The sequence below is a fragment of the Tetrahymena thermophila genome (genome assembly GCF_000189635.1).
Source record: "Tetrahymena thermophila SB210 genomic scaffold scf_8254697, whole genome shotgun sequence".
Lineage (NCBI taxonomy): Eukaryota > Ciliophora > Oligohymenophorea > Hymenostomatida > Tetrahymenidae > Tetrahymena > Tetrahymena thermophila.
Genome location: NW_002476463.1, coordinates 25,728 through 37,026, shown reverse-complemented (window position 1 = coordinate 37,026; position 11,299 = coordinate 25,728). Strand labels below are relative to the sequence as shown.

Genomic DNA, 11,299 nt, shown 5'->3' with positions numbered 1-11,299 from the left:
AGTTTAATTTTATAAAAAATTGATTGCTTTACTTATTTATTAAAAAATTAAATGAGACCAAACAAAATTAATTCAAATATCAATCTATATTTAATGTGATTATAGTTTACCAAAATTTATAAATAACTAAATAAATCCTAACAAGACTTCAATTTTGATCAAAGATCTATAAACAATTTCAAAGCCAAGAAAAGTTAATAATCCTTTTTTTTTATAAAACAAATAATTAAGATAAAAACAATAGCAATATTAAAAAATATAAAAAAAGATTAATAAATAAATGAGCGACTAAACCGAATTAGCCAACGCTAAGCACGTCCTTATTAAACAAAGAATTGAATGGTTGGAAATCATTCCTTGCTATGAAGAAGAAAACTCGTACTTGATTACTTTATTCATTTATCAAATAACTTTTATTAAAATAATCATAATAATCAATACTATGTCCCTCATAAAATATCATCAAACATATTAGCCAGCACTTAAAATTTGTTTTTTACTGGGATTTTAACTAAAAAATTTATAATACCTGATATATTTTTAATAAAATGAAAGAATTATCTTCTAAATAAAATACTTTATAATAAAAAAGGTATGAAATCCACACTTGTGCCTCCGATTTCACTTCTCCATCTTAAAATCCTATTGCTACCGTCATTGAAAAGCGTGGAAGTCTTTGCTGTCTCTTCTGCTGCAAAGCTTTCAGAGAATACGAAAATGAATATCAACACTCAGGTCTCACTGTTGCTACCTCTCACCGTCCTTACAAGTAAAATATTTAATATGAGTTTATCTATTATTTTATAATATAATACTCTCTTACTTTAATTTTTAATAAAGACTTATCATCTAATACCATATTTTTTTTAACAAAATAGGATCCCTATCTGCCAATATGCTTTCATTCCTTTGTGCAAACCTGAAATTGATGTCCAAAGAGGTGGTTAACACATTGGTAAGGCTGAATGGCCTTGCTGGCATCCTTGCTGGCCTGGTAATTATTTAATTATATATTAATGAAAAATACTATTATAACAAAATACCAAATCAACTTACAATTAAACAAATAATCTTATCCAATATATGAATTTTTTAATTTGTCATTGCTTCTGAATAGAAGTTATCTCAGTTGATGTTATAATACCTTTTGCTACTGCAAAAGCTTACATTATTCTTAAAATAAAAAACATAAACTAAATTTAATTTATAATATAAATAGCTAGAGGTTTATTGAGTTGCCAAGAATTCGATATTAAGGACGCTTAAGGTAACATTATCTACAATATTACTGCTAACTGCCTCTAACTTGGTTTCATCTGCCCTGTTCTTGGTATCCTTGAACCATGCAAGACTAGGGAATATGAAATCAGAAATGCTGATAAGGTTGTTGTTGGTAAGATCGTAAATATCTACAATGGTATCCTTGAAGAATGCTGCACTAGAGCTGATTAGTTCGGTATTTAATTCCCTGATGACTGCACTGTTGAACAAAAGCTCCTTATCATTGAAACCGCTGTTTTCCTTGATTACCTCTAATATTGGGCTTGATCATGCATTTTTAGCTCTCATAAATTATCTTATCATTATTATTCACATGTTATATCAAAAGAGTATTTATTTTTAGCACTAAAATAAGTGAATTGCTGCTTTTAATTATTTGAATTATCTACAGTAATAAGTATTCTAAACCTAAACAACAAATGACTCTAGTAGATTAAATTCATTCACATACTAATAATAAATACAGTAAATACATGCATAATTATACCAAACTGCCTATTAAAATAATTATTATATTAAATATGTATTGAATTATATCTTTCTTATATATTTGCATCTAATTTTTTCCTATAGATTAATTAAAATTTCATGCAAAAAATTACATTTTTTACTTTCCTTACAAGACTTTAAAAATTAAAATCTAGATTTATTGGATCAATCAATCATTAAAATTTCAAATCAAATTAATAATCAGGATCTGATCACTCTAAAATCAAATAAAATTTCAACTTTTTTTTGAGGGAAACTCTATAAATAACTAAATTTATTTTTTTGTTCAAGCGATTCGTAAACTGCTTGCAAAATTTGAGTAATTAATTTTTTTATTTACAAAAAAAAAAAAATCAAATAAATAAATATACGGATGGTATTCATATGGTACTTTAACAATTTTTTATATTGATTACAGTGATTTATTTATTATAAAATATTTATAATGTTTAATAAAGTCTAATAATCAATAATCGATAAAATCTCTAGTATATAGAATAATATTAATATTTATTTTTTAATTTTAATGTAAGTATCAACTTTGTTATTTATCTTAAAGTAGAAATTTATAAAAGAAATTCTATTTTTATTAATATGATTATAAAAAATTGCTATATCCAGTTATTTGAGGAAACAAAAAACTTGTTTAATGAATGTAAAATAATTAAAATTGTTCACTCTTGCTTAAAGATATAAAGAAATGCATTTAGGTATAAATGAATAAATATAATCTAGAGGGTATTTATTTGGTATTTTTGAATATGTAATTAAATATAATAAGCAAAGCTGAAAAAATTTTAAATATCATAAGGAAATTTCTATTTTTTGTATTCATTTAGTTAATAAAAACTATAAAAAACAATCATTTTTCTTTTCAATAAATTTGAAAATATAAGCTAAGATGTTAAGCAAATTTATCTATAGACCATTTATCTTCAAACCTTCATAAATATTCCTTCATAATAATGTATGTTTCAAGTTCTCTTATGACAATTACAGCAGTAAATAATCTTTTTACTTGCTAATTATTTATCAATTACAAAGCCATTATTTATTTAATTACAAAAAAAAGATAAATATTTCGAGTTTTAAAACTAAAATCAAGATTCAAATTTGAGAGTATCTCCTTTGACAGTATCTGAAAATAGCTAATATATTTTAAAACTTGGTGCCAACAATGTAGATTAGCTATTTAAATTTTTTCTACTAGATAACATAATCTTAATTTCTACTATAAATTATTAAAAGCTTTATTTAAAATGAGCTTATAAAAAATTCTAAAATTAATCTACAGATCAAAGTGAAGCAAGTTGGCCAAGATTTAGCAAGCATGGTTTAAGCAAGTAATTTATATTTGACATTTCTACCTAAAAAAGTAAATTAAATATTATAAATTCTAAGCTTTAAAATTCAAAATATTAATAAAAACAGGGAAATAGAGTACAGTATGACCTTAGAAAAAGTTTCGTGATTTATCCAAAGCAATTACCAAAATTAATCTATTTAAAATTTACAGAAGAAAATGCCTAGATTTATAGTAAATCAAACATTTTTATTTGATTTTAGAAAAGTCATTTTTTTTTTAGATATTTAATATAGACTTAAATAAGCTGAATAAGTTAAAAGGCTGGTAATAGAGAAGACCAGCAACTCAAATAAAGTAAAGATCTCAATGGAAGTAAGAACTTTTCTATTAAAAAGTGAGAATAAAAATTGTAAAATATATTCTATAATAGGCAGATTAAACACATACAGAAAATGGATATTTTCACAGCATAGAAATTAGCTTGTACGAACTAAATTCGCTTTAGTACCTCTTACAAGTAATTATTAAAAAACAAACAACAAAATAATTATTTTTATAATTATAATTATTATAGTAAGTGTATTTCTAGTTAACTGGATTTTAGTAATCTTTAGAATGTATAGATCTTATAGAAGAAGGCACACATTGACAAATTGAATTAAGTTATTTAATAAATTTTTATATCAAAATTGTAAACAATCACATAAATATATCTTCAAGTACTTAAACTTTTTTTATATATTAAATATTTGCTTTCTTTATCTTTGGATCTATTAAGCTCACTCATTATAAATCATCTTAACAGTCATACCTATTTTAATAAAATTAATTTAAGATTTCGATATATTTTATAATTTTATTATGGCAATAAAGATAAATCAAAAGCTACTTTTTTTTTAAGATTAATAAAAAACTTCAATAAATTAAATACCTCCATCAATAACTAATGTTTATCCTGTAATAAATCCTGATTTAGAATCATCAGCTAAAAATAAACAAGCGTTTGCAATATCTTCTGGTTTTCCTACTCTCCCTACTGGATGCTAAGAATGGTCTTCTTCTCTGAGAGCTTAATAATCACCACATTCAATCCATCCTGGGCAAATTGAATTTACTCTTACCAAAGGACCTAAACTATTGGCTAATGCGTGTGTTAAACCATTCAAGCCACCTTTATTTTAATTTATTATAAATAAAACAATATATTTTAATAAAATTTTAGAATACTTTTTGTAGAAGTATATGCTTCATTGTTTGCCTCTGACATTAAAGATCTAGTTGAAGAAATGTTTATTATGCTTCCCTTTCCAGTTTTTTCAAATTTTGGAATTGCTAACTTAGATAAAATAAAAGGAGCTCTTAAATTAACAGCAAATATTTTATCAAATTCCTCAATCTAAATATTTCTTATGTCTGTCATTTTAATGAAAGCTGCATTATTTATGAGGACATCCAACTTTTCACCTATATTATTTAATTTTAAAACAATTTACAGCACACATTGTAAAGTAAAAAGTACCAATCTTATCCATCAAAGACTTAATTTAATTTTCATCTTCAAGATTAACTTTTTCATAATTTACGCCTTAAATTTTATTAACTGGATCAATTATATCAGCTGACCAAACCGTTGCACCTTAATTATGAAATGCACTAGCAATTGCATGTCCAATACCTCTGGCAGCACCAGTAACTAAAATTGTCTTATTCTAAAATAAGTTTGATATCATTTTGAAAAATAAAAATCTAAAAATTTAAACAGTATCTTTTGTAAAAACAAAATTTTAATTAAATTAGTTAAGAAAGATATATTTTTTAAAAACACTTTTTAAAGTATATTGTAAGTTGATCAAGTTCTACATTATAATTGATCTTTGTTTCTTCTAAAATTCTAAGTAGATATATTAAAAAGATCTTTCCTTACATAATTAAATTATTTGGAAAATTTATAGAATCAGCTTACAAATAACAAAATTGTTAAACTTAAACTCTTTATGTTATAAATTTTTTGAAATAGTCCAATTAATTTAAAAAAATGTATACTAAAATTCTTCAATAAAGTAATTATTTTATTTAATTATTCAATGAATAATTAAGAGTTAAAATTAGAAAGAATAAATCTTTATATTTGAAGTTAGATGCCCTTTTAATTTATTAAAGGAAGAATTTTAATCTTAATTAAATTATAATAATAAAATAAATATTCAAAGATATTTTTTATTTTTTAATTATTGATAATTTTCGATATAATTAATTGTAGATCTGAATATATAAAAATAAATAATAATTAATTAATTACTAGTTTATATAAATTTATATTTCTTTAATAGAAGGATAAACATAGAAAATTTTAATTAAATAAAAGCTTCTTCAAACTTTCAAATATTAATCTATGATATAATGACTAAATTTTTATTTGTGGAAGTACCCTAATATTTAAATGTTTTTATTTAATTTAACTAATAAAATATATAAAAAAGAGTAAGTTTATGCTACTAAAAATAATAAATTACCTTTTTTATTATTTTATATTTATATTTTTACTCTAAACAATAATAATAAGGGTCATTTAAAATAAACAATAATTTAATATCTTTAATAAGAAAAATATGAATAATTATTTATAGGATTAACTTATTTGCTTTTACGTAATTTTGATTTTCGAATAGCCTTACTTTTACACAATTTTTAATTTACCTAATGATAAAGATCATATTAGAATTATGTAATAGAAGAAATAGCAATAAAAATATGAAAATTAAGAAGATTTATTATTAAATTATTCTGATGAAATATTATAAAAATATCTTTTTATAGATTAGATCGTATTTAAAAACAATTTAAATTATTAAAATGTAAATAATATAATAAAAAATCAAATATAAACACTTTAAGTATGAGCATTAAAAATTCTTAACAAAATTTAAGTAGATGCATGCTATAGCAAGCTATTAACCTTTATTATGAATCTTAAATAGATGAAAGCTTAGAAGTTTTAAATAAGATTGAATAAAAGGATTTATAATTCATTGATTAAGTGATTTAAAAAAGATATTTACTTCTTAATCTTATAGCTTAAGGAGATTTGGGCTAAGCTAGAGATTTAAGAAATCAAATTTTAAATTAATACTTACGCTTAAAATGGTGTGAAGATGATACTCTAAAAACATATAAACTAAATTTAGAGGAAATCATTTTGATTATTTGCATTTGGTCCTATCATACTATTTTCCTGCAAGGTGGTGGAGCAGGAGCAGAAACCCAAGATTTACTTTATGTTTTTAAAAAAATTTTAGAAATATAGAATTCTTAGTTATCTGAACAAGAAAATTTATTATTTAAAATTTTTTTAGATGGAGAAGCAGATTAATAAGATAAGTTACTTCAATCTTTTTCAGGTAGATTACTAGAAGATTTATTAGTATATGCAACAGTAAACCATTTACACTTTGCTCCATCAAAAAAACCATTCTATGATTTATTAGTAGTATGTGGTGAATAAGCTTATTAAATAAATCCAAAACATCCTTTAATGTGTTATTTTTTAGGATTTCATTATTTTTACAGAGATATAGACAAATCTTTTGATTACTTTAATAAATAATTTGAACTCTACAACAAAAATATTTATTGCAACACTTATTATTTGAAGTTTTTAGTTTTAAACAAAAACCATATGAAATTTTTATAAGTTTACGATTAAGTTAAACTAATTAACAAAAATCACCATCGTGTTGCTTTAGCTTATGCAGAATATTTAGTAGACAATCATAAATCATTTGAGGCTTTTGAATGTATAATAAACTCTTTAAAAAATAAAGAAGTTAAGCAAGAAATAAATTAAGATTATTTTTAATGGTTTAGTATATAAGTAGATGAATTATTTGAAAATGATTTTTAAATTTAAATTTACGAATAGGCTATAGAATTGGATTTTGAAAACTATCGTTTTTATGATTAATTATCAAATGCTTATTTGAAATAAGGCTAATATGAAAGATTAATATAATTATATAATAGATATAAATTAAAAGAGGAAAAAGACTCTTCAATTGAATCTTAAATTTATGAATAAGTTTTGTAAATATATATCGAACAGAAAGATTATTAAAATTGGATAGAACTAAAAATGAAAAACAAAGATAAAATAGATTCGTTTGTTTTTGATAAATTTGATTTTAATTAGAAAAATTTAGAATTAACATTTATTGATCACTCGATCTATATTATAGATGAATTAGATTGCTTAATTTAACAATATGAAAAAAAATTATAGCAAAAGGAAAATAAATCTCGTTTTCGTATCTCTGAAAAAAAGAAAATAGAATTGAAGCAATATTCTACATTCTTTTAATTATTGCTTGAATAGCATTCAATTTACCTCTAACAATAAGCTTTAGCTAAATAATTTAAAGATATTGAAATTTATAAAAAATCTATTTTACTTTAAGACTTATATTATTGATAATATTTTGAATCTGATTCTTAACTAAATAACTTTAATTACTAATCAAATGAGTAAAATTTGTATATTTTAACTTGTAAAACAACTTTTAGACTAAAAATAGTAAATGCATGAATTCATTTCTAATTTTATTCTTTTAAAATTATTAAGATAAATATTTAAAAATTTTTAAATGATCAGAGTATTTAAAATTTGAGATATTTTCTATTTTTTATTTTAATACTTTGATTAGAAAAAAGCAGAATACGGTTATCAAAAAGATATTTTCTAAAATTCTCCAAATTTACAGAAATTTTTATAAAATATTTAATATTTATGTATTCAACTTATTAAACATACATATTATCTTTCAATTTTTTCATTTTAATATATTATCTTATTAAAATTAAACAAATAATATTTATATTTAAAATTCTAGATAATTTCTTAAGAAAGAAAAACTTATTTTTTAAGGCTAATCCAATAAGGTTAAAAATGACTATTATATAGGATTTGAGTAAATTTGGTAAATAAAATCTAATTATCTAAGATTCAAAATTTTTTACTAATATTAAAGAAATTTTATGATTTTCAAATATACTTTTTTAAATCAGTTTTAATTCGAAACTTCTAAGGAAATTAATTTATTTTAAATTCTTTTTTTTTAACTTATTAAATTAGATTTATATAAGGTTTGTTATTATTATACCTTTATAATTAAATTTATCCTTATCCAGATATCTATTTTTTATTGTTATCAAGTAATTTATAATTATCAAAAATTTGATAAAAGTTTTAATTCATTACATCACCATAGAATTCAGCAATCAAATATGAGCAAAAATCCTCTTTATAGTGAATTGAGTGCTTATTTTTCTAATAGCCAATCATACTTTCCATTTATTTTGATTGACTTTCTTGTTAATTTATTATGCTGGTATTATTTAAGGGCTATTTATTTAATTTCTATATTGGTTTTTAAAATTTTTATTAATTGTTATCTTGGTTTTGCTCTATTTTTTTTATTTCTTTTTATTGAAATTTATTTATTTCAGTATGTTACTTTAAATTTCTTTTCAAATTACAGTTCGTAATGCTAGTTCTTTATGCATACTATTTGACATCTCTTAAGCTTGGCACAAAATTCTAATTGTCTTAACTTTTTATTCTTCTAGATGAAGAATTTCCAATCCTAGTTTTGTATTATCTATGAAGCTATCCAAGCTGTTTTTCATCATCTAAAAAATCTAATTCGAAGCTTGAATCTAAAAAATTTAGTATATTCTCATTTTTATTTGGTATTTCTGAATAGATATCTTAATTTTGAAATAAAAAACCTTAATCTAAAAAATCTGTTTATTAATAATCGACATTATTTTATTATCTATTATAAATGTTATTGCTATTATTAAAGTTAAAATTATTAATTTAATTGTACGAAGTTGAGTATTTTTCATCATACATATTAAAGTTATTATCAGATATTAATTAATCAGGATTATATTGATAATTATTTAAATTATTATTTTAATGGCCTTATTAACTCATAAAAAAAAATGAGCTTTTATTCTATATTCTATTATTTTACAAAAAATTATTATTTTAATTTTAGACGGAAATCCTATCAACCACTTAAGTCTAATTATATTAATTAGATTAACAAATGCATTATTTGTAAGGTCCTCCACATTTATAACAAAACTCATAGCTGCATCTGCAAGTCATGTGATCACAACTGTTATTTAAAAAATAATTTTTTAAGATTTCAAATAACTCTTGAAATTTACCCTTCATTTTTTTCAACCCACATTTTACATTAATTGCATTGTTTAAATTTTTTACCTCTTACAAATGACTCAAATTATCTATCTTCGTCCTTTTTAAATTAAAAATTTAATTTCATCTTTATTTAACTTTAATTTAAGCATACTAATTTATTTTTTGAAGTTTAAAATTATTTGCAAGTGTAATTTTCATGGTACAGTACCTTACATGCCAAGCAATATACTTTTTTACAACAAGGGCAATTTAGTATAGTTTAATCGTCATCTAAAATAAATGCGAATTAGCAATCTGGAGTAGGACACCAAGAAGCCTTATTAAATAAATAATATGTAAAACTATAATAAGAATGAGTATATTTTACTTAATCTCCTAAACAGTCTATGTAATTTTTAAGTTAAAACTACTCAAATTTTTAGAAATCTAAATCATTAAGTATTTTTCTAATATCTTTTTAAGAAATCTCTGAAGAGCACTTCTAATTAAGACATTTTATAGGAAACCTTCTTCGCTCTACTTAGCTATTAAAGTACATTTTAAGACAAACTTTATGAAACATTTGACTGCAGCACTCAACTGGGTAATGTTCTTAAGTTTTTATTTGTTCTAAGCAGATGTCACAGTTTGATTGCACATAATTATTACAGATTTTTTATTCTTCTTTACACTCTTCACTCTCATAAATTTCAGAATTAGAAGTGCTAAGTTAGTTTTTCTAGTTAAATGTAATTTATTGCAATTCTTAATCCTTATTAAAAAAAATTTTTTAATTTTTTAAATATTTTAAAAAAATGCTAAAAAGAGTGTTTGATTTGAATAAAAATGTGAATTTCTAAAATAAAAAAAATATAAATAGCTTTTATTCCTTTATTTTTTATTTGTATTTTTAAAAATAATTTATTTTTCATTTATTATTTATATTTTAAAATCTTAATTTTTTCTAAACTTATTTTATTTAATAAATATTTTAAAAAGTAAGTTTACTTCTATTTTTTCTTTAGTTCTATTAGTTCTATTGGACAAATTTATTTATTTTTAAATATCATCTTATATTTTTTACAAATAAATTAATGGTTCTTGTTCTTAATCATTAAAAAGCTTAGAAAAAGCTTGCTCTAATATAATATAGTAATCCTAATTTAAGCACTGCCAATATAATTAGGTTATCGATGTGACAAATAAAATTAAATCGTCTCTTTATATTTTATTATACGCATACTGTGTTCCAACTAAAAAAGCATATAATTCTTTATCTTCTTATATAGAAGAGAGAAGAGTTAATAATTATTTAATTTCTGTTACTTCAATAGCTTTTTGACTCATAATATTATTCACTTTAAAAATTAGATTTGTATAATACTTGTTTTTTGATACTAATTTTTTTAAATCTTAGTGTATGTTTTATTATTTAATCAAAGATATTTCTAAAATTAATTTATTAAGATTTTTTTATAAATCATATTTTTATATCAATTTTTTGTTCTTTAAAATTTTCGATTAATTTAAATTTTAAATGATTTATTTATTATTTATGTATAATAAAATACTTTATTTTACCTACTTTTTTTAAAATTTAATTTTAAAGGATATAGAAAAGAGTAGTTTATATAATCAAATATTAGAAATAATTTATCAATTTTTAAAATCATAATAATTTACAATATCCTCCCTCATTTTAAAAAAAAATTATAAATATATCTAAAAAAATACTTATGATAACTTAAGGAAGGTATAAACGTAAAAAGAAAAAAAACAATTTTAAGTTTTTGATACTATAAATAGAGTTAATTATTCTGTAAATTATTATGGTAATTCTGTTTTAATAAGCTCGAATGCAAAAATTAAAAACAAAATTATAGTAAAAATACTACAAAAGTTGATTATAAAAATACTACAATTAAATAGAATTATATAAAGTTATTTTACATTATTTTTAAATAGTAAACTGAAAATTTAAAAGTTTAATTAGTAATTTAAATTAATTTATTCTTTCTTAA

At 21.1% G+C, this 11,299-nt stretch overlaps 6 protein-coding genes across 6 annotated transcripts; 3 read left to right on the top strand and 3 right to left on the bottom strand. All coding sequences in view use genetic code 6, as the record gives it.

Annotated features, from left to right (window-relative positions):
- Window positions 1–214: 214 nt before the first annotated feature.
- Window positions 215–1,548, top strand: TTHERM_00094220 (scramblase; the record flags this gene model as incomplete). Its single annotated transcript, XM_001012876.3, has 4 exons — window positions 215–378; window positions 593–769; window positions 879–994; window positions 1,220–1,548. The coding sequence occupies exons 1-4, from the start codon at window positions 281–283 to the stop codon at window positions 1,546–1,548; spliced, it is 720 nt and encodes a 239-aa protein (XP_001012876.2). The 5' UTR covers window positions 215–280.
- A 1,123-nt stretch (window positions 1,549–2,671) lies between these two features.
- On the top strand, window positions 2,672–3,725 carry TTHERM_00094230 (hypothetical protein; the record flags this gene model as incomplete). Its single annotated transcript, XM_001012877.2, has 7 exons — window positions 2,672–2,771; window positions 2,843–2,949; window positions 3,065–3,145; window positions 3,202–3,307; window positions 3,357–3,448; window positions 3,507–3,593; window positions 3,651–3,725. The coding sequence occupies 7 exons, from the start codon at window positions 2,672–2,674 to the stop codon at window positions 3,723–3,725; spliced, it is 648 nt and encodes a 215-aa protein (XP_001012877.2).
- A 130-nt stretch (window positions 3,726–3,855) lies between these two features.
- Window positions 3,856–4,806, bottom strand: TTHERM_00094240 (short-chain dehydrogenase/reductase SDR; the record flags this gene model as incomplete). The annotated part of the gene is made up of 4 exons (XM_001012878.1): window positions 3,856–3,887; window positions 4,008–4,247; window positions 4,304–4,540; window positions 4,596–4,806. 4 exons carry the CDS (start codon window positions 4,804–4,806, stop codon window positions 3,856–3,858), a joined length of 720 nt encoding a protein of 239 aa, XP_001012878.1.
- A 1,166-nt stretch (window positions 4,807–5,972) lies between these two features.
- On the top strand, window positions 5,973–7,541 carry TTHERM_00094250 (hypothetical protein; the record flags this gene model as incomplete). The annotated part of the gene is made up of 1 exon (XM_001012879.1): window positions 5,973–7,541. One exon carries the CDS (start codon window positions 5,973–5,975, stop codon window positions 7,539–7,541), a length of 1,569 nt encoding a protein of 522 aa, XP_001012879.1.
- Window positions 7,542–8,151: 610 nt separating this feature from the next.
- TTHERM_000094249 (hypothetical protein) lies at window positions 8,152–8,842 on the bottom strand. The gene has a single exon (XM_012796716.1). It carries the CDS (start codon window positions 8,807–8,809, stop codon window positions 8,597–8,599), a length of 213 nt encoding a protein of 70 aa, XP_012652170.1. The 5' UTR covers window positions 8,810–8,842; the 3' UTR covers window positions 8,152–8,596.
- Window positions 8,843–9,419: 577 nt separating this feature from the next.
- On the bottom strand, window positions 9,420–9,938 carry TTHERM_00094260 (hypothetical protein; the record flags this gene model as incomplete). Its single annotated transcript, XM_001012880.2, has 2 exons — window positions 9,420–9,615; window positions 9,667–9,938. 2 exons carry the CDS (start codon window positions 9,936–9,938, stop codon window positions 9,420–9,422), a joined length of 468 nt encoding a protein of 155 aa, XP_001012880.2.
- Between the last annotated feature and the right edge of the window lie 1,361 nt (window positions 9,939–11,299).